Consider the following 27057-nt stretch of genomic DNA (forward strand, 5'->3'; position numbering starts at 1 on the left):
AAAATTAAAATGCAGGGTTTGGTGGCAAAAGAAGTTTCTTTTATTAAGACGTATTAAACAATTAGGAGCAGCTCCAGTGACTGAACTCAGTGGATTTAGCCCAGTGAAATGAAACTTCATCATGTTTAAATGGTTTAAAGTACTGTTTGCTCATAACTGAAGAGTAAAGGGAGCAGCACAAATGGAGTATTCACTGTTCCAGTAAGTTTGTGATCTTCATTTTCTAGAAATATGCTTGTCAAAGAGCTTCTGTTATGAACCTGATTATTACCTGTATTAGAAACAGGAGCCTCAAACAGCAGTTGTCAAAATTCATTTCAGAAATTGGTCTGAAAGATAAGTATAAAAGCATTTAATCAGCAATCCTGTCTAATAAAACTGATTAGAAGAGCACAGTTTTGCATGAGCCCACCTTGATCATAGTGAAAGCAGATAGCAAATGTTCTGAAATTGAATAAATTAGCAACAATTCCATCAGGGCACAGAGATAAGAGAATATACAGATATGAATTGCAGCAATAAAAGGTAAAGTGGGAAATGAGATAAGATTGTTTTTCTTAACAACTCCACTAAGTTGATACATGAAGAATGACTAAAAGAATTCAAAGTGAATGTAGATTATTGTGGTTTTGGATTCCTCTTCCAGATCAGACTGTGGGTACAGTGGAAAGTTCATTAGGTCTCCCTAAGTCCCTTGAGGATGAATTACACTTCTGCACATGTGTACACAAACAATTACACACCTGATATGTGAAGTTGTTTTCTAAGGGTGGAAATATTTCCATTTAATCCCACCTTTGTCATGGAATATATTCAGAAACCAAACAGGCTCCCTTGCAATGGAGAGAAATGAAATGAAATTAAATGGATGTAACAGCCAGACACATTAAAATAACTTTAGGAGCTGCTACACATAAAATGGGGAGAAAGTGCCAAACACAAAACAGGGAGGAAGTGTCCCCTTCCTCGCTGTGCCCAAGGATGAAAACCACCACGGATCATCCCAGCTGGACACTCAGAAAGGCAATGACAATGAAATGTTGTCCTGAGCAGGGCTAGAGCTTCTGAAATGAGAATACAACAAAAAATGGGCTCTGGGGATGAGCATTTGGCACCTGTACAAGGACAGCAGTCACAGCAGGCCCAGGGCTAACTCTACATCTGGGTTTCTGTTGCTTTCACTGATGAAAATCCTTCCCATAAAAAAACAGAAAACAAAATAAAGGAACATTAAAATGATGAGACCAGTTTAAAGGGCATCATTTAACCAAGGCAATGAATGGCCCAGTACAAAAAAATTTGCCACAAGCATTATTTTTTTCACCTCTTATTTTAGCTCTTTTCCCATTTGGGCTGTTAAGCATTTGGTCTTCAGATTAAGAAGTAAAAGGGAGAACAGTAGACCCAGATATGAGGGGGAAAAAGACATCCTGAGACAGGCCATTATAAAAGGGAATTTCTGAGAAACTCAACTTTGTCAAAGTAGATTTGGTGGAAGGTTTTTCCACTTGACAGACCTGGAGCATTTTGCCCCTGACCAAGGTCAGATGGTTCTTGTAAGGTCACAGAACCCTCCCTTTAAAAGCATCAAACAAAACATTGGTAGATGAAAGTTCTAAACTTACCCCAGCTGTAAATATTTTCTAGTTGAGACTTAGTCATTCAAATGAAAAATTGTGGTGATTAGATTTAACATCACCAAAAGTAAAGAGCACTTCAGGTAATAGCTTCCAGGGAGGGGAAACGAAACACTGGGGATAAAACCATCCTTTAAACCTTGTAAATTTTTATTATCATTGCAGGAGCAATTCAGAATTCTGGTGTGCAGTGTTAATAGGAAAGATTATAGTTCACCTGAGCCCCAAATTTCCTACTGCTAAGGCAAAAGAGATTTTTACTTATTATTTTCTTAAAGTCCATTGAACTCTATTACATGGCAAGATGTACCTGGATTCAAAACAAACTTTCATCAGCTTCTAATGGGGAATTAAAAAAGAAAAGCTTTTGAAAGTCACATATATGTGATTGAATAACTCCTATTCCAAGCCTGCAAGTGAACCTGGGGCCTAATTTAGTCTCTCTGAAGTTACTGCAAAAAGAAATTTTTATTTTTAAGGTTTTGGTACCTCATAGAAGCCAAGAAAGCTTGAAAAAGAGCTATGTTCTGAAAGACCTGGATCTCAGATATAATAAGTTTGGCAAATATAAATTAGACATTAAATTTTCCTTCACATATATTCAGTCCCTAAAATACAAAATCCATAGAGACATGGGATATAGCAAAAAATCCTTCAGTGAGGATAGTAGTTAACAAATGTACTGATTTTGTGTGAATGAAGGGTCAGCTTTGCCTCTGCCCCATCCTGCCAGAAAAAGACTCCTTAGAAAATGGGAAAAATTGTTAGTGAATGAAGATATTAAAAAAAAAAGAGGTTTTTTGTCCTCATTAATTTCTTTTGGCCGTGCAGCAGCATCTCCAGTGTGCTAAAGAACAGGCATGAAAAGGTTGGAGAATCACAACTCTGATATTGCTTGGATGTTCTTAAATTTTATCTCTCCAAGAGCAAACCTGTAGCAAATGCTGCTTCTCCACCCCCATTCCTAAGGGCTGACCAGAATCCTTGGGAAGGCAGGAGAAAACCCGCCCCAGACATTGGCACCTTCTGTATCAGCATTTCCTTTTCCCTAGGGAATGTAAAAGTGGGAGCAATTCAGATCTCATCAGAGATGGTTTTAAGAATGGGAGAAGAGGAGAGATACTTGATTTCTCCTGCAAGGACTGGAGGATGAGTCAGGAGCAGCAGGATGTGGAGGTGGGATCCAAAGCCCTGTGTGCATGATCAGCCTCATCCCTCACCTCCCTCTTCCAGTCTGTGAAGAACAGAGTCTGTGAGTTTTTAAAAGTATGACCCTCAACACACACGATAAAATCAAACAGGTATTTCCTTTCTATGTGTCTCACATAGATAAATGGTGAAATTATCTATTATGAAAGAAATTGGGGCCTTCCTACCTTTCAGAAAATGCCTTATGTTTAATACTTCACCTCTGATACTCTCTCAAGGAGCATAAAACCAGCATGAATGGCTGAGGCAATTGAGAAATCCTGAATAGAAGGAGAAGCTCTGTCTCTTTGCAAAAAGCTTCCAGCCACAGCTTGCTGGGAAAAGCTGTGGAATGTGCTCCCAGGCTCTGTCCCTAACGTGATTATGCAAAGTAGATGACAGTCATAGTGCTGCCCTGCCATCACTTGCATTTGCTCTCTTCAATTTTATGTAATTTTCATCGAATTTAGGTCCATCAGGTCTATAGGAGCCATGTGAAAATGAGATCCTTATTCAAAGCAATTGATGCAGTTGAAGAAATGGGAAGTGTTAAGACTTCTATCCATTATGCTAAGGGGAGGGGGAAATTATCCCCAAAATGCAAAGAGATAAAATCTATTTAAATGTGCAAGTTTTCAGTTCTTTCCATTCCAGAAAAAAAAACAAAAAAAAAAAAAACCAAAAAAAAGAGGTCTGTGAATCACAGCTGTCCTCAGAACACTTGAACATATGTGCTCAGGTGGGAATTATCATATACATGTAACATTACTGACAGACCTGACCCAACAAAGGCTGCATTCCCATAGGAATCTCAAGTTGGAGTTGGGAGTGAATGCTCCAAACTTCAAATATCAACTTTGGGGTAGAGGATACTGAGCAAAATAAACAAGGGATAAAGCAGGAGCAGGAATTTAAAGGCAGACCTTGATCTTAGCAAAGCAGCAGAGCACATTGGCCAAGTCAGGCTGTGTGAGCCCACTATGAATTCCTGCAGCTCCAGAGTGCAATGAGGGGCTGCTCTGAGCAGGAAACCCTGCAGAAAGTGGTAATTAAAATTCTGGATGCAGTAGAGGACTGCTGATCCAGTGGGCAGGTTTAATGCAATTAAGTCTCTCATAAGGATATATATCATCTGCCAAACTTCTTAAGCAATCCCTCATTGGCATCATTGGCTTTTACATCAAATTACAGCACCTCACTACAGTTTCTAAAATCCCTGAGTTTTGCCACACAAGCTGCAATGCACTGAAATAAAGCTCTGCCTGCTGAATCAGAAACCAGAAGTAGCCAAGTGTATCAATCCATAACAAAAACAATTGCACATTCTACCTTGGTGATATTGTTAGCTGTATCTGTGCCTTTTACAGGAACAGATTGATATATATATATATATTTTTTTTAGCATATTTTTATATAGTGATGTCAGTCATGACAGTGTTGTCTACAGCCTTTCTTTAAACCTGTTTATTTACTTCAGGGTTTTTTTTTTGCTCCTGAGACACCCTAGGCAAGCACATGGTAAAAACTGACATTTTTTTGGCTATGAAGATGGAAACACTTCAGATCTAACCCAAATACTTTAAATTACTGATACAGTTATTTTGGATTTTTTTTTTTTGTCTGTGTTGTTTTAGAAGGAATAACTGGCTTTGCAATATGTGCTGTAAATTACAGAAAAAAAAAAAAAAAAAGAAAGAAAAAAAGGTAAGAGTCCCAGATGTAAAAAATAATAACCAATTATCCCCTGTCTCTTCTTACAGGTATCTCCTAAACAAACAAATAAACAGGAAACAGAATACATTCTATATAGAATTCTACCTTCACTGACATCAAGGGATTTTTTCCCCTTTGATTCACACTCAGGCATAAAACTATTTTTTTTCCAGTCAGTCTGGTTTAGTGCTATTAAAGACAGTGGTGGAGCCATTGAAAATGGTGAAGGACAAAACTCAGAGATTTTAGGCAGCACCAGGCAAAGTTGCACCTGATCCAGGGCTGCATCTGCCTGGTTAAAGGCAAAGTGACCCAGGTTAAGAACATCTCCTAGCAATGGAGCCACTGCAAAAATATTGATGATTTCTGAGAATCCAATTTCTTCTCAAGGTGATGGACAGTGAGGAATTTGGTTCAACAGACAAAGCTCCAGGATGAGATGTATTGGTTTGTCAAGCATTCCCCACTGTGAGTAATTATACACTTTGCACCTTGAGGAAAGACAGAATTACACAGTTCTGTTTTACTTCTGTAAATCAAATGAAAATTTAGAATCAAACCAGAAGTGTTTATAAAACAAAACAGGAAATGGGACAGGACTTATTTCTATAACCATTGAGAAAAAAAGATCCAATTAGTAGAACTCTGTGGACTTTCAGAGACACACTTGCTCTCGAGACCTATTTCTACAAATTCAGACATCCCTTGACAAGTTACCTGGCTTAGGCCTGACTGGTTTTACTGATTTATTGTCATTGCAAGCCAAATTCCAAGTGGATTTGTTCCTTCTACAGCTTTCTGTGCTGTTTTCTGTGCCAGCAGCATTGCCTGCCTGGCTGTGGCTGCAGTTTGTCCCTTTTGCCCCTGCTTTGGATCCATCCCAGGAAACAACTTTAGGCATCACCCACACATTGCAGCCTAAGGGATGATTCTGCTGAAAGGTGCTTGTGAATAACCTCAGTAAAAATGAAATGCCAAAAAAAAAGGGCCCTAAGAGGCTCTCCCAGGCCCCTGAGTAGTTGTGTGTGTGTTTAAAGGAGCACACGTGCTTCATGAAAATCTGCTGCCACCCTCCGCCACAGCGAAAGCCGAGTGTGGCTGCTGTTCCAGTGTCAGCTAGGAAGGGTTACTGCTTCCCTGCTTCCCTCCTGAAGATCCTTTCTGCTCATGCTGGCTCTTTGTTATTTTACAAACTAGTAGTTGTTGTTTGAAAAATATTTTTTTTAAATGCCCCCAAGAAGAAAGGGGTGAGCTGAGCAAGCCTAATTACAGTGCTGAAAGTGTGGAGGAAGGGAATCCCTTCTGGATCTGTCCTGACCAGCTGGGCTAACGGGACTTCAGTTTGGCTGACACTTAGGCACAATCAGTAAAAATCACCTTCAGTAAAACATGCTCTGATGTTGGCTTGGGCTAGCCAAGGATTCAGGAATTGATCCTTGTGCTCACCTTGAGCTTGCTCGTTATAAATCCACTGGCTCATCTTTATGCCTCTGTGTAAGCCTGGGGTATGATGGATTTATTAAACTGAAAAATCAGTAAGATGGTTTGTCCTTCTCCAATCCCCTCTGCGCTGGGATATTTTAAAGCACAATAGCAGCAGTAACAAACGTCTCTGTGCGTGCTCAGGGATAATTATTTGCAGTGTTTCCATCTACTTTTTTAAGGTTTGCCATCTGATGCCCACCTAATATGAAGCCTCTCTCCGCTGGGAGAACGAGCACAACTGATCACAAGGGAAAAATTGAGTTTGAGAACATATGTCTGAGCAGAGTGGATCCCCTGTCTGACAGCTGCTGCCCTCAGCCTTGCTGCTTCACCCCTATTTTGATTTAAATTCCCTATTTTGCACCTGTAAGAAGCTGTGCAGGACAGATCTTGAGAGTGAATTTTCCATCAATGTCCTCATTTACTATAATCAAATATACCTTTAAGCAAAGGAAAAAGGTAATTAACTGGAAGAGGAAGAGGCAATGCTGCTCTAAAGGGCTTTGTGATAAGACTAACAACAAACAGCTTTATCTTTGTGGTTCTACCTCCTTGACAGATTTAACAGGGAGAAAACCATCTGCATATCAAACTACCTTCACTGATATATTGAAAGATATGAAAAATAAACAAGCTCCAAGTTTTGGACAATTCTCTAGGCAGCTCTGTTAAAGCAAAACTCCCCACAGATTTCACACTGAAAAAAAAATGGATTTTGAAAGTATAGCTAAAGCTTACAAATCACATCAGAACTCTTCTCTTCAGGAGGTCCTCGTAAGTCACAAAGGATATTTTATTCAGAAATACTGAAATGTGCCGAGGCATTGAGATTACTTATTTTGTAGGAGGATTTATGGATCTGAGAGTAATTTGGTGCAGGAAGAGGCTCCAGAAAAATGTCCTTCTGCATGTGCTTCTTACCTGTGTAAGAAAAATCCTGTTAGATTCTATATTTAAGAAGTTCTAAACCCCTCCAGCAAAGGTTAAATGGCTGGGTTTAATGCAAAGGTAGGCAGATGATAATCTTTTACGAATGTTCATGAGGCACACCAAAAATTACAGGATTTGGAATGAAATTTTTGCTTTGTTAAGGGCACTAGCACATGGTGTTCCAAAATAATGACAGAAATAGTTGTAGCCATATTGCTTATCCCAGAAATCCAATGCTTCTAGGGAGGATGCCAAATGCCAGGCGGATTTCTCAGTTGTTGCAAAGTCTTGGGAAATTACTGATCATCTTCTGGGGAGGAAACACTGATCCAGCCAAGGGCTCAGCACCCTTAGGTGACACAGCAACCAGCCAGGTTTTCAAGGAATAAAATCATACACAGCCCAAAATCTGCTTAAACACAAAATAGGATTTAAAGTTGAATGAAAGAAGTGTCAATTTTTCTGAAAAATCTGTTCAGTGAATGAAAAAAAAAAAAAAAAAGAATAAAACCAGTCAAATTTAATGAGGGAAAAATTAAACTCTGGTCAAGATCCAGGTGGAGGCTGTACATGGCATTATTATAGGCTCCCATATGTTTCCTAGAGGCATTGAACATGACAAGGGAATTTAGTCACAGGGAAATGTAATTATTCGTGATTGAAACAAAATAGCAGCCAGTTTATGCACATACTGCTCCTGTTGCATTAATATTATTGTTCTGTATTGAATTGTTTTCAGATGCCGTTGTATTTTCAGAGGTAGACGTAGGGTTTTTCATATTCTGTTTCACACGTTACTTTTTTTAGCCATCAGAACTTAGTGACATAAAAACTGCTGTCTGAGTTGACACAGTTATTCCTTCTTGATGTCTTTAAGTAGGAGCATAATGTGACAGATGAGGGTGCTGAAACTCAGTGTCTCACACTGGCTTAAAAATAAGTTATTCCTGCAAAACTTTGAAAACTGTTCTACAGGGGAAAAATTTTTATATTCTGAAATTTATTTGCTTTTCTTGCTCCCCTCGTTTTTCTATGCCTAGAAACACGTATGAAAACAGAGATTTAGTTGTTCAGGAGCTCATTTCCTCCTGCTGTGCAGCCATCACAGGAAATCATAACACTTTCAGTAGCAGCTGAAGTCTAGGCAGCAGCAGAGATCAAATAAACACTGAGAGATTAAATAGAGCTGAGATTTAGGGCTGTGAGGACTCGTGTTTGAGATCAGTTGAGTCCTGTTGATAGGTAATTTTGGCTCAAAATGGGGAAATCAGTGTGAAGCCTGTGTGAAGGCAGGTCCAGCACAGCCAGGACACAGGTACAGCAGTGACAGCAGGCAGAAGGAATATTTCTGAGGTTCCTGTAGTCTTGATGCACAGAAGTTGTTCCAGCAAGATCTCTTTCACTCTGGAGCTCTCACAAAAAGCTGTTCCTAGAGAACTTCAACAGCATCTAAGCCAGACTGGAGTCACAGAATCCTTTCCATTCCAAGAGGCCAGACTGAACCCCACTGGAGAAGAGGAATCGTAGCCAGGCATCCACACCCAGGATTCACACTTCCAAACTCCCCAAGGCTTCACATCTGAGGTTTTGGGTTTAACTCATTTAAAATGTTTATTTAATGTTAAATTAACCTACTTGGGGTATTAATTACATCAAGTCCAAAACAACGATATGAGTCAACTCTCTGGGTATGAACAGATACGGAAAGTTCAATTTCAGAAAACTGCATCTGTCCCTTCCTGCTTTTTATTATTTGCATAATATGCATTAAAATAATGTCTCTGCTTGTGAGTGCTTTCCCCCACTGCTTTATTATTCACACAGAACACTCATTCCTTGCATATGATGTGATCATTATTTGCTGTTGAAATACTTTTAATGTCACAAAATGGATTAAATCTTGAAGTGCAGAGTGAGCAATCGGAAAACCCTATCACCTAAGCAACAGCAGTCCTATTTCATGCCTGTGTGTCTAATTACACCTAACAAGGCAAAAACCCCTTATCTCCAAGGGAATGATACATACTTTCTTTCCAAACAATTTTTTTTTTTTTTCATCTTAAATGATGGGCAAAGCTGGTGGGTTCTGCATTTTGTAACCAAGCCAGGCACAGCTATTTGTTAAGCATCATTGCCAGGTTGGTATTTGATATAAAACGATGCTGTTGTGATGAGGAGGAGCGGTCCGGGGGGTTGCAGTGCTTGGGATGTCCTTCTACCGTGGCAGCTGCTTGGGCCAGACAAGCGCAGGCCATGAGGGCAAATACTGAACTGGCCAAGACTTCACAGACCGAGAGGGCGAGCACTGGGGTGCCCGAGGCTTTCTGGGCAGCAGGGCCTGCCCTCAGCCCCACTGTGTCCCACCCCAGTGCCAGGGATCCCAAAATGCAGAGCCCTGCGGATTGCGGGCCTGGCAGGGTTCTGCTGCCTCCACCACCGCCCCAAGAGACCCTGAACCACGCCCGCCCTCCCAGAGCCTCACGAGGCATTTCCCGAGGGCTCTAAGGCTTTCCCAGCTGTTCCCCAAGCGCTTCCCAGTGGTCCCTAAAGCTCTTCCCAGGAGTCCAGGAGGCGGTTCCCGGGCAGTGCCGCGGCCTCGGCCCCTGCTCAGCTCCCGCCTCCGGCGCTGCGAGCGCGGAGCGGCCCCGTTCAGAGGAACCCCCCCGAACCTGCGGGGCCCCGCGAGGCTCCCCGGGCCCGGCTGTGCCCGGCTCCCGGCCGGCAGGAGCCGCTGCGGGCGCGGCGCGGCGGGGATGAGCGAGGCGGAGGGCGGCTCGGCCGCCGCCGTGGAGAAGCCGCCGCTGCCCGCGGCCGGGCCCGGGGCGGCCGCGGCGGTCGCTGCCGCTGTTGCAGCCGCGGCGGCGGCGGCGGCGGCCGGCCCGGAGCCCGGCGCGCCGGCGGAGGAGGCGGCGGTGGTGTGGAGCCCGGAGGTGGAGGTGTGCCTGTTCCACGCCATGCTGGGCCACAAGCCCGTAGGTGAGCGCGGGCCGCGGCCTGCGGGAGCGGCGGGGGCCGGGGCCGGGAGCGGGGCCGGGAGGGGGGTCCCGGGCGGCTCCAGCGGGCCCCGCGCTCTCCCTGCAGCCGGGCCGGGGCCGCGGGGCTGCGGCGGGGCTGTGGGAGAGAGCGCCGGGCCCGGCCGGGCCTGTGTGAGCGGCTGCCCTGCGCTTGCACCGCATCACAGAGCGGCTCTCGCCGCAGGCACCGCGGGGCCGTCTGCTTAGGCAGGGTCATTCCAGAGCACATGGCACAGGAGTGTGGCCAGGCCGGTCTGGAATATCGCCAGTGAGGGACACTCCACTGTCTCTCTGGGCAGTGTGTTCAGTGCTCGCAGTAAAGAAGTTCTTCCTTGTATTCAGGTGGAGCTTCCTGTGCATCAGTTTGTGCCCGTTGCTTTGTGTCCTATTGCTCTGCACGAACGAGCGGAGCCTGGATCCATCCTCTTGGCACCCCCTACTCATGAACACTGCTTAGGTCCCCTCTTAGACATCTCTTCTGGAGACTGAACAGGCCCAGGTCCCTCTGCTTTTCGTTGTCAGAGAGATGCTCCAGTTCCTTCATCTCTGTTGCCCTCAATGGACCCAGGAGCTCTGTGTCTCCAGAACTGGACTCTGCATTCCCTGCCCTTTCCTCGGGGTGTTTCTCACAGACCCTCTAAAAGCTCTGGCTGTGTGTTAGAATTACCCACAGGGGCACCCACAGCTCCCTAGAGAATAACACCTGCAATGTAGGGTGAAAGATCAGCCTGCCCAGCTACCAGCTGTCTCTAATGTATGGATTCCTTGTAATAACATGGCTTTTTAAATTCATAAGTAAATAAATAATTAAATTTTTTTTGTATCTCTTAACGTCATAAATAAAACTGTTAGCAGCATTAATTGCACTGGGTTCTTCCCCCAGGTGTGAATCGCCATTTCCACATGATTTGTATCCGGGATAAATTCAGCCAGAATATCGGACGGCAGATCTCATCCAAAGTGATCTGGGACCATCTGAGCACCATGTATGATATGCAGGCTCTTGTGAGTATAAAGGGTTGGTGCTGCCACATGGTTTCATGGAGTTCAGAAGTTTGGACACGCCAAAATCACTGGGCCTGTCATACCTTTCATAGTACTTAAAATTAGGTGTCATTCCAGTGAGCTGATGGGGTTTTTCCTGAATAAAAGTAGACTAGATAGGAGATATTAAAACCTCCAGTGGCTTGTGAGGGTTTTTTAGTGTTTTTTTGATATCTTGTTCTGACTTTGTTTATTAAGTTGCCTAAATGCGGATCCAGAAAATGTTTAGATACATACATATGTGTCAAATGAGAAAGTTGCCATGTGTTTACATAAGAATTTGCTGTGTTTTCGTTCCAAAAACCATCTCAAATGATCAAGAGTTGCGATCTCAGGTATCCTGACCTCAGTAATCAGTTTGATATCAGAAGCCTCCTGATTCTCTAACATCTGAAGTGTCTTGTTAAAATTTATTTAGCTCCTAACCGCATGTAAAATAGAACTTGAGATTGCATGTCAAAATTCAAATTAAAGTCTTTACCAGTCACTCACAGAGATCCTTCTTTTCTTTCCAAGCATGAATCTGAGATTCTTCCATTCCCTAATATAGAGAAGAATTTTGCTCTTCCTGATGAAATGATTCAAGAAGTGAGAGAAGGTGAGATCTGATTGCAGTCTCTGATTCTTGGTTGCTTTAATCTCATCTCAGAATCTTTAACAAAACTCCCCCAAAAAAGCATGTACTGTCAAATCTAATGGAAATGTGCAGGAGTTTGACAGAAATCTTAGGCTGAGCAGTGAGAGCTGGATTTTGAAATTTAGCTGATGTGTGCTATCCAGAGTAGGAACTAGGAAGTTCAAGCACCTGCCAAAGGACTTCCTGGGACATTTTAAACTTCAGTGGGGTGCTTCTCAATTACTGGGTACACTAAACTTTACACTAAAAATTCAGTGACGTAAAATCTTAGTACAGATAAGACATTGCAATATCTTTTGCCTGTTTAGCATTTCACTTCGTCGTATCAATAATAATTTCTTGATACTGAAATACTGCAGAATGTTGCATGGAATATTGCAAAATGCAAATATGCAGAGGCTACTAATCCAGAAAAAAATCCACATAGTTCTTTAAAACCATTTAACCATTGCTAACAATCCTTTCTGTAGGAAAAGTAATGATGGAAGAAGAAGTGAAAGAGGAAATTTTAAAAGAAGAGATGGAAACGCATGCAGGTCCTGAAGAAGGTAATTTTGTAACTCTCTACTGTGTAATACGAGATTAAAAACCAACTGTAATTAAGAAATTAATGTTACAATGTAAATACAAATGCAGTGTACTTTGTGATTTGTACTCAGACTTGACCTGTGCTCATGCTAAGAACTTGACTAATTTAAGAGTGCACAGAGTAAGCAGCTGCTTATTGAAAAGATTTCTTCTTTGCTCCTAAATCATCTGTACAAAGTTGTATAGCTTTGGAGATTTTTTGCTTTAATATGTACTTGACAAACCCTTGGGAGTGTGAAGGAATCTGAGGATCTCTGGAAGAAAGCTGAGTTTGATTTTTTTTGAACTTTAATGCTCTGTGTGGGGAACTTTGTAGTCATGGGGGAAATAGGGCCTATAAATCAAAAGAGATTGTAAAAATTGCGTGCTGAAATGGGAAGGTGGGCAGAGTGTTTATTTTATTCTCATTATCTTGCTGCTTTTAAATAAAAGGCTTGTTTTCCTAACACTTTGCTGTAGAACAAGTCAAATGTGAACAGTAGGGATCCTGCTATTTATCTTAACAGACCAAGCCAACTGCTAACTATATAATTTCATCATATTTATATCACTGAATAAGTGGTGTTTAAAGACTGTAATAAAAGATCTAAAATGTATTTTAAAATATATTAGATTTTTGGATGTTCAGTTTTAAAATTATCTATGGTACCAAATGTAATGACTGCTGCTGATTATAAATTCCATAGATTGGTCCTATGTTTCTGTAAGTGTTCCTTTTAAGTATTTTAATATTAAGTGCTGTTTAATTCCACTTAATGAGTTTGATTTTTAGCCTGTCACAATATATGCCTGTCTTTAAAGCAAATAATAAAAGCAAGATGTGCCTTTCTCAGAGGTTTTTCCTTTAGAACTGAAAGTAAGACTTAAATGATGGACAAGTATGCTGAGAGTCGATTGTTTTGAGAAGTTTTATGGAATATAAAGAAGTTTGATATCACTCTTGTTTGCCTATGTGTATGACTCTGATCTGGAATCATTACTTTGGTCCTGTTTCAGTTTTTGCGCCCTCTGGAAGTTTAGGAAAAACAACTGAAAAGCCAAGCAGCAAAGAGAAAGAGAAAACAACATCAGATCCTGGATCCAAAGAAGGATCTGATAAGAGGAAGCGCAACAGAGTCACCGAGAAGGTTCTAAATGCCAACAGCAACCCCTCGAGTCCCAGCGCCGCCAAACGACGCAGGACGTAGAGCTGAGGAGCAGTGACAAACTCTGGGATGGGAGGAGGGAGCAGGAAAAACAAGGAGCAGCACAAAGTCGCTACATAAACTTTTGGCCAGTACTTGAGGAATCCGCACATTGGCATCCTGGGGTGTTCTCTGGGCAGCAGCGAGGAGCTGCCCTCCCGGGGTGTGGGGACAGAGCTGGCACAGGGGAGGGTGACAGCACCAGGGCTGCATTTCAAACCAGCAACACACTCGGTGTCAGCACAGCTCGTGGAGAGTGCCCCATGGGGCACAGGGCCTCGGACCATCAAAAGCAGAGGTGATTTCTCTTAACTGTGGGATTGCTTTTTCTGCTTTTGCTGCCTGTGAGTATTACAGGCCATCTGTGGGTAATGTTTGGCCATTTCCCTTCCATTTGTATCAAATGCCTCAATTTGTTGGTTCAGTAAAACTAAAATTCTTTAAAATGCGGATGCATTTTAAGTATTCTGTCACTGTCTTTGCTGGAGGAACCTCATTTCACCCTTTTTGATGTAAGATTTTTCAGCCATAAGTGAAGTGAAAATTATAATGCCCCTAGCCCAAATAATTATTACGTGTCCTAAATAAAATGATGACACATGGTTTTATAAGGGATCAGCTGAGCTGTGCATGAACGTGGAGGTGTTGCTTCATCCATTTGTAATACAGTAGTGTATGACAGTGGCATTTGTACTTAATTATTTATTTTTCTAAAGCAGTTTTAGTAGATGTGAATGAAATTGGTTTTCCAAAATGTTCATTTTGTTCTACGACTGAAGAATCTTGCTGATATTGTAATGCTTATCTTTTATATGCTAGAACATTGAGATTTGATGAAGTTATTATTTTTGTGTTGTCAAAAGATGGATTGCAGACAATGAACACCTGTTAAATGGTGAATGAAGCAGGCTGAAAGGGCACTAAATTTGTTTCACTATATTAACTATCAGTTAATAAAAAGAAGAACTACTTCTTGATCTCTCAGTATTGCCTTCAAGGTGAGGCACTAGGAGTCTTTTTTTGGTTTTATTCTTAGGTACATAGTCAAGTTCTTGTCTGCCTAATTTGGTTCTCTTGTTTTATACAAAGAATAAATTTGACTTGTTTTTATTTTACTAAAATGGCAGTTGTTGTGTGACTTGATTAAAATCTGGCCCAACTTTGAAAGTAATTTAGCATTGAAGTGTTGGTTACTTATTCACGATCTACATAGATTTTGGGTCATAAAGTGCAGATTTTGTAACTCTCAAGTCTCATGTCCCTATGGGCAAATCCTTCTCATCCATGGGATTTTAATCAAAATTTTTTGCTCTGCCAATGAAATGTTTATATAGCTTGAAGCAGAGATCTGTCGACAATGGTGTGTACTGGTGCAACCAACTCGGCACCAACCTCGCAGCAAGAAGCGTCCACTTGGGGACTTCACAGTCAATCCAGCCACGCAGATTTAGGAATTGTCTGGATGTGAACTTGCTTATTGGCAAATGTAAACGCTCTGATTGCCCCCAGTGCAGCCGCTCCTTGCCCCGCTTCGCTTCCAGAGTGCTGGTTCTTTGGGAATGCGCTCCCGGATCCCCGTTGCTGTCCGGGAATGCCGTTCCCGGCTCCCCGTTGCTGTCCGGGGCAGGGAATGCCGCTCCCGGATCCCCTCTGCTGTCCGGGAATGCCGTTCCCGGCTCCCCGCTGCTGTCCGGGAATGCCGTTCCCGGCTCCCCTCTGCTGTCCGGGAATGCCGTTCCCGGCTCCCCGCTGCTGTCCGGGGCAGGGAATGCCGTTCCCGGCTCCCCGCTGCTGTCCGGGAATGCCGTTCCCGGCTCCCCTCTGCTGTCCGGGGCAGGGAATGCCGTTCCCGGGTCCCCTTTGCTGTCCGGGAATGCCGTTCACCGGCTCCCCGTTGCTGTCCGGGAATGCCGTTCCCGGCTCCCCGTTGCTGTCCGGGGCCCGCTCGCTCCGCTCGGCGCGGGGTCCGCGGGCGGTGCCGGATCCGGGGGCGCGGTGCGGGCGGGCGCAGGCCCCGCGCGGGCGGCGGCCAATGGGGCGCGGCGGTGCAGGAAGGGGGCGGGGCCTGACCGCGCTTCCGTCCCCCGGTCCCCCCCACACGTGCCCCGGCTTTGTGCGCGCGGGCGGGCGGGCGGTCCCGCCGCCACATCCCGGTCCCTTTCGCTTTCCCTTTCTCTTCACCCTCCCATGGCGGCCTGGTTCGCGCTCAGGGCGGAGGAGGACGAGGCGGAGGACGAGGCGAACCTCTGGAAGTACGACTCCACCTGGGAGGGGGAGGAGGAGGACGAGGAGGAGGAGGATGGCGGCGGAGGCGAGCCGGAGGGAGCGGCGGCGGAGGAGCCGGAGGATGCGGGGGAGCAGCCGGGGCAGGGCCGGGCGCGGGTCTGCCGCTACAGCCAGGTGCGTGTGGGGGACACGGGGACAGAGCAGAGCCTGCGGGGCGGGACGGCCTGAGGGGACCCCTTCCAGCCCTGCCTGGCCGGGCCCCGCAGCCGGAGCCCCTTGCCGAGCCTTCCCTCCCCGTTCTCCCGTGCGGAGCCGCTGCTCGGCGGCGGAACCGCCAGCTCGGCGCCGGGGGAGGCACCGCGGCCTCGGGGGATCCTCAGCACGGAATTTGCCCTCATTTTAAGGAAGCAAATCCCCCTGGAGGAGCGGGGCTTAAAGGGGTGCTGTCACTTCGTGACTCCTCAAGATCCATTACATTGCCATGAGCTGGGTTTTAATTTGTTTTTCCCCAGCATTCTCTATGATGTGGGTGCTTTATCCCATAAATACAGGTTCTGTGTTGTGTGTGGCACCTGCCTGTTGGCCATTGCTGATGGCTACTGGATTTGATGGTCTTCTAAGTTTTTGGTTGATATCCTCAGCTTTGTATGGTGGCCTTCCCTAGTCTCTTTCATGCCGTCACTAAAAATCCATTACATAACATCTGCTCAATGTTAAAAATGAGCTGTAGCTCTTTATTTCTTGTAGACATGTTTTATTTCTTAGGGAGTATCTGTAGAGCAACTTTAAAAACCAAAAAATAGTGTGTTTTAAAAACGAAGGGTACATGTGCAATTTTGAGCAAGGTGCTGCAAAACACGAGCACTTGTGTCTGGTGCCTTAAAATAATATTTATTTGAAATAAGAGGAATTTGTTAGCTTTATCTGAGGTTTCTGTTTATAGCATCAGTGGTTTTCAGTTTGACATTGGGTGTCAATAGTTTCTTCTCCAGCACTGCTTTGGTAAATACAACTTTTTCCATTTCAGTACTTCCTGTGTCAGATGAAACACACCTACAGTCCTTTAACTCCTCCTCTTTCTAGGAAAAGGAAACCACTTCTGCACTTCGAGCTTCATTTCAGCAGCTCATCCTTATCTTTAGACTACAAATAGGCAGATAAAGCTTTCTAATGAATATCTTTATAAAAGAGCTGAATATTAAGCTTAATAAGCATTAAAATACAGGAACAAACACTTTGGAAGGAAGAACGTGTGCACATAGATCTGGGAAAGGCCAAAGGTATTTTGGATGGAATAGCTGTAATTCTGAAGCAAAGAGGCAGAGATTTCCTTTGAAGTTTTTTGCACTGTTTGAGTGCATCCTATCAACTTTTCTTTTGTACATGGCTGGAGTTCACAAGCTTTGATAACTCCAGAACACTCCCATTATTCTGCTTGAATGTGTTTGTTCTTCAGGTTCTTTTTTTCCCTTAGAGCAGCTCTGGATGGTGACAACTGTAAAAACAAGGACCATTTTTTCACTCAAGTGAGTGGACTTTGCCAACTTTGCCTTACAAAGGAGGATGTTGTTGTCTCTGAGACTTACTGCCCCTGGAATATTATTCATTTTTAAGTAGGAGCTCTTCTTTCAGTGATCAATGTGTAGTCACCTCTGTCTGACAGTGCCCAAAAAATTGTAAGGGCACTGGAATGAATGCACAAAGAAGCAGCAGTAAATCTTCTCCTAGCCATTTACGCCTTTGCAGCCAAAGGCATGGATCAATTTCCCAAACTTGTTTGTACTTCTGCTTATTTTACACTAATTCTCATTCTTCTCCCTTCAGCCTGGATGGTTTTCTTTACACCTGAAGCAGCAAATATCTTTCTTTGGTCCTGAGGTTAGAGTTTTTTATTGTTATTTTCACTATGCACTTTCAAAACAAACTTAAAATTCTGCTTCTGTCTGCATTTCACTCTTGTCTCTGTTCACAGCCTGAAGTTCCTGCAGGTGTGTCTTTCCAGCTTTTTTGCATCTCAGTGCCTTAGCTTCTACAAGTGAGCTTTGAAAACTTTGGGGGTTGTGTTGATTTTAAGAAGTTCTCTCTGAGACTGCTGCAACACCTGGAGTTCATGATCAGCTGTTTTAATTAAAAAACCCCATGGTCCTGCCTTCTCCTAAATCTTCATCGACAAAGGGTTTCAATCACTCTTCTGGTGTCTTACTTTTCTTGTTCCTGTGCCTTATTTCCAATCTACATCCCTTTTGGTTACAGCAGCTTTCCAGCTGATTTCTCAGCCAGATCCTCTTTCTGTCACCCTCTCCTGGCTATGTCCTCTGCTTCCCTTGCTCTTCCCACAGCAGTGCACGTTCTGCCTGGTGTGATGCAGGTTTGGAGTGTGAAACCCACTTAGTTTTGCTGTGAGACAAAAAGGTGTTTGATTTCTACAGGGAAGTTTCAGCCTTTCTGTTTGGTTTGTGTTTCTCACCTGGAAGGAAAGGCCTTAAGTTGGAAGTTTGTAGAGACCCAGAAACAGCACCTGCTTGGAGGAGTGAAGCTGAGTTTTGCTCTCTTTGCTTCCTCATCTTACTCTCTTCATTGCCATGCTCCAGATTGCCTTTTCCCTGGATCTGGCTTCCTTCTGGACAAGCCTTTTACAGTCCCTCACACCATGGCATTGCATCTGTCTCTGTATCTGCACTGACTCTTCAGCAGTCCAGTTCTCTTCCTAAGTGGGACCCAGTCTGCTGTTCTCCTGTCCTACCTGACTGTGTTCAAGGATGGTACTTTAGAATCTTAGATGTAAAGAGTTTATGGGATTATTTGATAATTGGGGACAAAATTGTCATTAATGCCACATAACCGTCATCAGGGCAACTGAAAGGGTGACTTCATTCCAGCAAGGTGTTACAAATGTAGACCAATTCCTGCCTTAATAATTAATGAACTAATGACCAGTGTTCGTTAGAAAGTGGTTTTATTTCTCTTTGTGCATGTGGTGTTAAGAAATATCAAATGAGGTTAGGAAGTAACTTGGGGGAGTTTTTGCTGCTTCTTTCTTCTAATTTTCTTATAATGCTTGTTTTGCAAGACTCTGCACATCTTACCCCCATTTCCAGCTTCCCTGTTCTCTCTGTGAGCTGCCATTGAGCCCTCTGGCTGTGCTGTGCGTTGGATGCCCTTTGTTCATGAGCAGTCTTGTTTCCTTTGGTGGTTCTCAATTCACAGAACACTGTAAAATGCTGTCATGGTTTGAGGTAAGATGGTTCAGCAGTCAGCAAGATTAAACCTGTCAGTGTTGCTTGCAAAGTGTAACAAAATCCCTTATCGTTGAGGTAATCCAATGGGTAAATGAATTTGTTTATATTTCAGTTAAAATGCATTTAAACTAAGTCATACTTGCAACCTCTATTTCCATGAAGTTCAGAGAAGGAAATTAAGCTGTTCTTTGTGAATTCAGTCTAAATGTGACACTTGGAATGAATCTAGCACATCTGTAATGAGAACCTGGTGCCAATTCATGTGGCAACACAGGTTTTTCTCTGTAGCAATTTGAATTATGCATAAAATACAGTGAATTCAGCTGTAACTAGGTAAATCTGTCACTTGGCAACTAATAGGGATCCTGTGAGTCACTGCTGTGGGCATTCTCATTTTGTATCTATTTTTTGTTTTCTTAGTGAAGTTTGATTTCAGAATGTTCCAACTAAATGCTTTTTATTTGCAGGATCAAAGCTCAAATTCCTCACTGCTCTCTTGGAGGGGTTTTCAGGTAGGCTTGACATAAAGTTTGGTTATATGGAAAGTTGAGTAATAATGAAGATTATGATTCGAAGTCCATGTGGCTCAATTGCTCTCCACTGTCTAAATCAGCAAGGCTAATCTTGAACATAAAGCAAAGATGAAGTAAACTTTTATTTCAGCAAAGTCTGCAGGGAATGAGAATCTTGAATTCAAGGGATATTTCTACATCTTAAATTCTACAATTTTAAAGTCTAGCCTCTGTCTTCACTAAGGTTTATAGCAACTCAGAGACATGTCTTGTTTTAAAACAACATTTGAGTTAAGGAAAAACAATTACATTTTCACATTTGGGATCTCCAGGTCATTCTGATCTTTTCCATTGGCAAAGCCAAGTGGGATAAAAGATATACATAAAACATAAAAACCTTGATTAATAATATGAGAAGGAAAAAGAAGTATTGTGGTTACAGGAGACAGTGATATCTTCTCTTGGTTTACAGTTGTCATCAGGAGTGCAGAGAAATGACTGCAGCCCCAGTCTGGCCGGTTTTGGGAGTGTAGAGTGCAGGGCACATGCAGGGGGAACCTGTGGGAGGTGCTGAATTCAGTCAGGGCATTATTTTATTTCACTTTATCTTATTTTGCAGAAGGCGATTTTATTCTGAATCTCTGCTCTGTCTCTTCTCTTCAGTGCAGTGGGAGGCGCAACTGGACTGCGGCCAGGGACCTGCAGAGATACAGAAACCATTACCCAGTAGGTGCTCCTGGGGCTCCTCCTCACCACTTCCTGCCTTCAGGAGCACTTCCCAGATTTGGGAGGTGCCTTTGCATGTACAGGATCAGCACCTTCCAAGGATTCCTTTGTGAGGGGGAAGGGATGATATGCGTGTGGGTGCATCAGAAACAAGGTGCTACTTCCCGAAGCACATTTTGAGGATTTAGCTTGAAATGTGTAGGGAATGTGAGGAAAATCAAGGAGAAGTGTTGGAGTGATTACTGCCTGTTAAAAGATTGCTGCTTGTTCATTTCTTGTTCTCGTCTCCAGGATTTGAAAGAACCAGAGTATGAGGAGGAAGAAGAGATGTGGAACTTACGCTTTTATAAAAATAAGAGTGCTTTTCTGCCTCACGGTGAGTACATTGTGTGGTGGCTGTTTGATGCCATCTGCTGCAGCTGGTTGATGAAAGAGTAGTTTCATACATGTGGAACAATAAAAATGCTAAACCAAACTACCAACCAAAACCACCACCCAAACCAAACAAAAACCCACCTAGAATGTCCATTATAAAATTTTCCTTAATACTCTAGTGGTAGAAAACAAAGGTATTTTTCTGGCTGGTTGTCATAGTGGAGAGGCTAGTGCCTGTGTGTAAATATCTGAGTCTGGGTAGTGAGCTGTGTGAAGTGGCTGACTGGCTAACTTTAATTTTAATTTGGTGTTATTTCTTGCCTGATATTTTTCCTTTTCCTTGCAGGTGTGTTTATTGAAACTCTGCTTTCATGCTGGGGGGACAAGTATGAAACGCTGGAAGAAAACCATTCTTACATACAGTGGTAAATTGCATGAACACAGTGCCTCTCTAATTGTGCTTCCTTTAAGTGTCAGGTGGATCTGTGTTCCTGATTTCATCTTCAACAAGACCCAGAATTACTTTAATTAAGTTGCATTCCTGAGGTAGCAAAGCACTGGAACTCCTGAAAACACAGGTTTCCAGTGCAGCTGTGGCAATATATCTCAGTCATTCGTGGTCTTGGTGCCCAAAGTTAGGGCAAAGAGAAAGATCCACAAAAAGCTTTTTGGTTTTGGTGTAGACAATGCTTTTATGGGAGGGATTTACTAGAAAACTAATTCTGTGTCCATAAGGATGGGAGTTCTCCAAGAGATGCCTGTGATATCACAGATCTTGGAATCTTTTTTGGTTTTAACAAGTTGGATACTTGGGTTGGATGTCATCTTTGCTCAACTGGCCTGAAAATTTCTTTCCTGTCAGGCTGTTCCCTTTGCGTGAACATGGGATGAACTGGCATGCCAGGCCACTCACCTGTCAAGAAATCAAGGTATTTTTTTTAAACTTTTGTCTCTTTTCTTTGAGATCTGAAGTGTGTTAGGATTTCCCCATAATACCTTTTATTTGAAGTCTAGTGGTTTTTTCCATTTTTTCCTTGGGTTTTAGTGTGCACAGAGCTCACAGTGAAGCATTTGTCTGTCTTGTGTCAGCAAATGAAATGCTTAGTGATACAATCAACCCTTGTTTAGAATTCAGGTGCCACTTAATCTGGTAATTAGGGAGTTGCACCTTTTAATAATTGTTGTGTCTTGTTTTCAGGCCTTTAGGAAGTCGAAAGAAGTTATGGACAGGTTTATCCGTGCTTACAAGCTCATGCTGGGATTTTATGGAATCAATATGGTCAACGAAGAAACTGGAGAACTTGAGAGAGCAGAGAATTGGCATGAACGATTTGAAAACTTGAACAGGTGAATGTGTTGATGCTGTTGAGCAATTACTGCAGCCAGGCACTTCTTTAAGGGGAAAATGTCAATCCCTAGGAAATCCTCAGCCATTGACGAATGGAGACTTTTGTTGATAAATGTTATTTAGTGAAAGTATTTTTAACTTCTCTTTTGTAGCTTAACAGAATAAAAGTCTTTCCATATGGTTCCCTGATTGTTTGTGAAGCACCCCTAATGTGTGTAAAATGCTTTGAGTCCTTGTTTGATAAGTGCTCTGAAAATGGTTTGTTTTTGTATTATTGCAGGTTTTGTGGAATAAGTAACAACCTCCCTGGTGGTATTAACCTCTTGAAAGGAGTGGGCATAATCACAAAAATTAAAACCAACCTAAAGTCTGTGAACTATTATAAAGGAAAAACCAGCTGTGTCTAACTTAAGTCCTGAGGTTTTGGCAGCATCTTTTCATGCCTGTGTTCTAAACACTACAGGCTTACCCCTGTAGGGTCTCTGTCAGGGGCAGAGCTTTTGTGTCTGCCCCAATATGGTGGCTCTTACCTACTGGTGGCTGATTCAGAAAACCAAAACCTTTCCAAGCAGCTGAGATGATGAATCCTATCAGCCCAGGGAGGGTTAGGAAGGAGATGCTGAAGGCAAACAGCAGCAGTGGGTGCTTTAAAAGTAAGCCCACCTGTTCTCCCATTTCCACTGTCAAATAGCCTTTAATGGCTCACAGTAAATGCTAAAACATTTTGTAGATGCCCCAGAGGTTCACAGTGACTTTCCCTTGACAGGTCCCTTTGTATGACTTTCCCTTGACAGCTTTGTTTACCTGTTTCCTTCAGGTTCAGCCACAACAATTTGAGGATTACTCGCATCCTGAAGTGCCTGGGGGAAATGGGATATGAAGACTATCAAGTGCACTTGGTGAAGTTTTTCCTCACAGAAACTCTTGTCGAGGAGACATTACCAAATGTCAAGAGAAGTGCCTTGGATTACTTCTTGTTCACTGTCAGAAGCAAAGAGAAGAGGAGAGAACTTGTCCACTATGCTTGGCAACACTTCAAACCTCAGAGCAGCTTTGTGTGGGGGCCTCGTGACAAACTCCAGAAGTACAGACCCCGCTCTGCCAAGCCACAGCGGCACCAAAGGCCTGAGGATAAACAGGACACTCTGTGTCAAAAGGATGATTCTCTGGAGAAGGATCAGAACCAGTCTCCAGAGGTGGAGCAGAAAGCTGGAGATGCTGCAAAGTTGCAGCCTGAAATGAGTGATGAACACGTGAAGAAGATAAGCAAGCATGTTTTGATGGTAGGAGATGATGAAGAGAAGAAAGCAGCTTTATTTGCCCAGCTGGAGGAAAAGGATATAAAAAGTGAAGCTGAAGAAGTGCATGGTACAGCAGAGAATGACTGCACAAAGGAGAGCAAGAAGAGAAAACTGAATGCAAATCTGGCAGATGCTAAAGGAGATGGATCATTGAAAACCTCTGCTGATATTGAAAACATTTCCCATAATCTGGGAGAGTGTGCAATTGATGCAGAGATCCCCTCCTCAGACCCAGTCTCCCAGGCAGAAGAGAAGCAGGAAGCACTGAAGGAAGAAGATTCAAGCACCAAAGAGCCGGCGGCGCCGGAGGCCACAGATGCAGCTGTGAAACGCAGGAAAGTTGATAAAAAAACATTGAGAAACAAACCAGTCAGCTTGGCCATAAACCTGAGCATGGAGCCCTCAGCCTCTGATGCCAAGGCAAATCCTGCTGCAAACGGTGAGGCTGGAGAAGAAAATGCCAGTGAGAAAAATGCAGATGTGGAAGTGCCAAGTGAGAAGGAGGGTGGTGGTGCAGGTGATGGGGCTGTGAGATCCCCGGCTGATGCCAAGCCCCCCAGGACTGGCTGCACTGCTCCAAGCAAGGATGGCTGGAAGTCCAGTGGAGCTCCAGACTCAGCAGGGGGTGATCAGCACCACTGCAACAGCAAACTGCAGGGGGGTGAAAGTGAACTAGATGGGCTAGAACAGCAGGAAAAGGCAGGTGAAAAAGGACAAGCAGAGGACACAGAAAAGAAGCAAGCTCCAGAGAGTCATGAGCAGAGCACGACACCCACTTGTCCTGAAGAAAGCAGTGCTGAGGTCCCACCAGAAAAAGGTGAAGGCTCTGAGGATGCAGCAGAACATAGTGGAGAGCAGGGAACAGCAGAGTGAGAGCAGCACAGCGAGCGCCCGAGCCAGCGGAGATGGCACTGCCCTGTCTGCTGGGAGCCAGCTTTGGTGGCTTGGAGAACTGAATAAACTTCCTCTGGATTGATCCAGCTCGCCCCTGTCTTGCTTTCACTCTTCCATGGTTTTTTAATAATCTCTAGTAAACTCACTGAGATCCAGCTCTTGGTTACCCTAAAGAGGAAAACTCTTCATTTGCTCATCTTCACGGACAGGCCGTGTCCTGTTCCTGGGTTTTATCTGATGTTCAGGGCTATCTTGGAGCAACGGGGATTTTTGCACTTTGCTTTGATTCTGGTAATGTCCCTGCTGAAAGAGAAGAGGAAAACTGATCTGTCTCCTTGTTTGAATTATTTAACTTTTGTTAAAGACACAATTTTTAATGTAAGACAGCATGACCTACTTTGCCAGGCCTTTCTACTGCTGTGTAACCTCTGTTTGTTATTGTGAAAGGCTGTACCTTACCAGGAGATTTTCCTGGCAAAAGTGCTATTTCTCTAAAAGAGATGAGTACATGGATTTCACATGATGTCAGTATAGATGCCTCTCCTCCTGTAAGGAAAGTAGGTTTGGCTTTAGACTGGGATAAAAAACTGTAGCCAAAATGTGTCTCTGACCAGTATGAACCTTTGTGTAGAGATTGTTTTCTGAGGTGCAAAGTGCTGAGTAATTATTTCTCTTTATCCCCACAGAGGTTGCTTTGTAGTTCTTGTTAGAGTTAAGACTACAAATTGCCTGCTGGTTTCTAAGAGAAAAAGCTCCAGGTTTTGCATAAAACTCTTCAGAGTGCTCTTCCCCAGATTTTCCCACCACTTCTAGACCCTTTCTAGTCTTCCACAGATTTTTGTGTCCATGACTGTTTCAAAGGCCCTCATCTTTCAGTTGCCAAAGCAGCACAAATACTTCCCAGTGCATTTTTTCAGCTTTTGCTGGTAATTTGCAGTGGCCTGGGGAGGCTCTTTCCTGCAGGCCCATGGCATGATGTTTGATGTGTCAGATCCAACCTTTTTCCTACTTAGGGCAGGGTTGCTTTGCCTTTAATGTCAGACAGCCAGGGCATGTTCCAGTGCAGCATGTCTAGAAACCACTGGGCTTTGTGGGGCAGTTAATTGAAACGTTAATTGGAGAGGCTATGCTTGTCTGGTTCGTTTATTTCCAGCCCTCAAGAATTTACTTTCAGACCTTGCCAGCTCTTTGCCTGCCTCAGTGTTCCTGACCTCCCTTTCAGCTGTTCTGCCACACTTACACAATACTCCACCGAGTCTGAAGGAGCATTAAAACAGTTTAGCAACTTCACTCCTACAAATTTACAACAGAGGATCTGTTTCATGAGGCAGAGAAAATTGTTTCCAACAGCCCAAAGGTCTGAACTTGCTGTTTGCTCAGGTTGTTTGGGTTGGTTTTGAGGTTCTTTGGTGCTGTTTGGTTTCTGTTGGAGATGGTCAGAGAGCAGATACAGCAGCTTGTGCAGTGTCAGTGTTTTTCCTCTCTGCTACAGCTCTTAAGAAGCTTTATCTTTCAAGGAATTTGAGGGGTGATTTGTCTTCCCAGACTGTAGATTCTGATCCAGCATGCCACATATGTGTGTGGAAATAAAAGTCTGCAAGCTTAACATCTGATGTTCAGGGTCACATACGTACTGAAAAAAGGCTTTAATGTTTTTTAAATACTTCTTTCTTCTTGAGAACAGATGGAGTTAAATAGCCAATAAGAATACACTTAACTACAGATACAAATACTTGAAGATGATGAGTGATAATTCTTTCCTAACGGATTCCTAAGAATTGTTAATTGTGGCTTTTGTACAGATTTATAGTAATTTTCTTATTTAATGAAGTTTTCATTGTGAATATGTGCTCAGTTGGGGCATAGATCCTATATCTTGCTATGGTGAGGTTTGGTTTTGTGTTTAATGGGATTTCACTGTGAGCCCCAGCCTGGAGTGAGTGCTCAGACCAGCCCCTTCCCTCCTACCAGGTTTAGTTTTGGCTGTGGGTGTGTGTGGTGAGTTCACAAAGTGTTTCCCAGCACTCAGAGCTGTATCACAGAGTCTGTTATGTTAATTCCCCTATTAAAGCATGACTTTAATGCATACCAGTTTCCACTTACATTTTTTCATTTGAGGGTAGGATATGACCATGTATTTACCCTCCTTCCTGGATCATGAGCTGTTGCTTGGTGCCCTCCAGTGAGTGGGTGCTCTGCTGGGTTCCCCATGGCACATCTGCTGCTGCTTCCATGTGGAGGTGATGCCCAGTCTTCCTCACCTCTAAAACATGCCCAGTGAATGTTTTTGGGGAAAAGACCCCCCCCCCTCCCCATGCTGCCTGTTTAGTGGTGTGCTTGGAAATTCATAGAATCACAGACTGGTTTGGGTTGGCAGGGACCTGAGTTTATCTTGGTCCAACCTCCCTGCCAATGGCAGGGACACCTTACCTGGACCAGGTTGCTCAAAGACACATGCAGCCTGGCTTTGAGCACTTTGAGGGACAGGATCTCTGGATGTTTCAGAATATTTGGTATTGCTTTTGCAGCTCTTCTCCCACAGGTGGTGTGGTGCTCTGCAGAGCAAACCGGGACTCTGAGCATGCCCTGCAGTAGGGTACCAGCCCAGCCTGGCTGTGGGAGCTTCAGTTCAGGGTTTTTTCCCTCAGGACACAAGAACAGAGGTGTCTATTCTGTAACAATTCCTCTAAGTCATCGTGTCCCCTCAGCTGTGCTGTCTGTGGGAGTGGGGTGAGAGGGTTACCAGGAATCTTTTTGGTCCATGGGATGGGTTTGAAGGAGAACACCCCAGGGCCCTCCCTGTGCTGAGCATGGGCAGGCTCCACCTGCCCCCCAAAGCCCTGACTTGCTCTGGAGGTGTGCCTGAGGAATTTGGGTCTGCTTTGCCTTCCCTCCTGCTGGCCTCTGTGTGAATGAGGAGGTACAAGCTGTGCAAAGCTGCTCTCCCTCTTTGGGGTGTCTAATAAAGGATTCCAGTTACTCTGAAGCCATCAGAAGACTTAGACACACACATTCC

The 27057-nt window shown here is 43.8% G+C and overlaps 2 protein-coding genes across 2 annotated transcripts; both read left to right on the forward strand.

Moving 5' to 3' along the window:
* Positions 1 to 9537: 9537 nt before the first annotated feature.
* On the forward strand, positions 9538 to 14539 carry MRGBP (MRG domain binding protein). Its single transcript, XM_058850784.1, has 5 exons — positions 9538 to 9929; positions 10851 to 10972; positions 11528 to 11609; positions 12119 to 12196; positions 13233 to 14539. Exons 1-5 carry the CDS (start codon positions 9707 to 9709, stop codon positions 13421 to 13423), a joined length of 696 nt encoding a protein of 231 aa, XP_058706767.1. The 5' UTR covers positions 9538 to 9706; the 3' UTR covers positions 13424 to 14539.
* A 956-nt stretch (positions 14540 to 15495) lies between these two features.
* Positions 15496 to 26328, forward strand: OGFR (opioid growth factor receptor). Its single transcript, XM_058850658.1, has 8 exons — positions 15496 to 15820; positions 19353 to 19397; positions 20061 to 20123; positions 20415 to 20499; positions 20845 to 20923; positions 21361 to 21427; positions 21697 to 21845; positions 22664 to 26328. The coding sequence occupies exons 1-8, from the start codon at positions 15608 to 15610 to the stop codon at positions 24018 to 24020; spliced, it is 2058 nt and encodes a 685-aa protein (XP_058706641.1). The 5' UTR covers positions 15496 to 15607; the 3' UTR covers positions 24021 to 26328.
* Positions 26329 to 27057: the final 729 nt, after the last annotated feature.

The sequence above is a fragment of the Poecile atricapillus genome, chromosome 15 (assembly GCF_030490865.1).
Source record: "Poecile atricapillus isolate bPoeAtr1 chromosome 15, bPoeAtr1.hap1, whole genome shotgun sequence".
Classification (NCBI taxonomy): Eukaryota; Metazoa; Chordata; class Aves; order Passeriformes; family Paridae; genus Poecile; species Poecile atricapillus.

Bases quoted from the DNA above. Each gene is read 5' to 3' on its own strand.
- MRGBP (XM_058850784.1), top strand. From the start codon at position 9,707: ATGAGCGAGGCGGAGGGCGGCTCGGCCGCCGCCGTGGAGAAGCCGCCG. The intron at 10,973-11,527 runs GTGAGTATAAAG...TTTCTTTCCAAG, and splicing joins TGTATGATATGCAGGCTCTT to CATGAATCTGAGATTCTTCC. The intron at 12,197-13,232 runs GTAATTTTGTAA...GTCCTGTTTCAG, and splicing joins GCATGCAGGTCCTGAAGAAG to TTTTTGCGCCCTCTGGAAGT.
- OGFR (XM_058850658.1), top strand. From the start codon at position 15,608: ATGGCGGCCTGGTTCGCGCTCAGGGCGGAGGAGGACGAGGCGGAGGAC. The intron at 20,500-20,844 runs GTGAGTACATTG...TTTTCCTTGCAG, and splicing joins GAGTGCTTTTCTGCCTCACG to GTGTGTTTATTGAAACTCTG. The intron at 20,924-21,360 runs GTAAATTGCATG...CTTTCCTGTCAG, and splicing joins AACCATTCTTACATACAGTG to GCTGTTCCCTTTGCGTGAAC.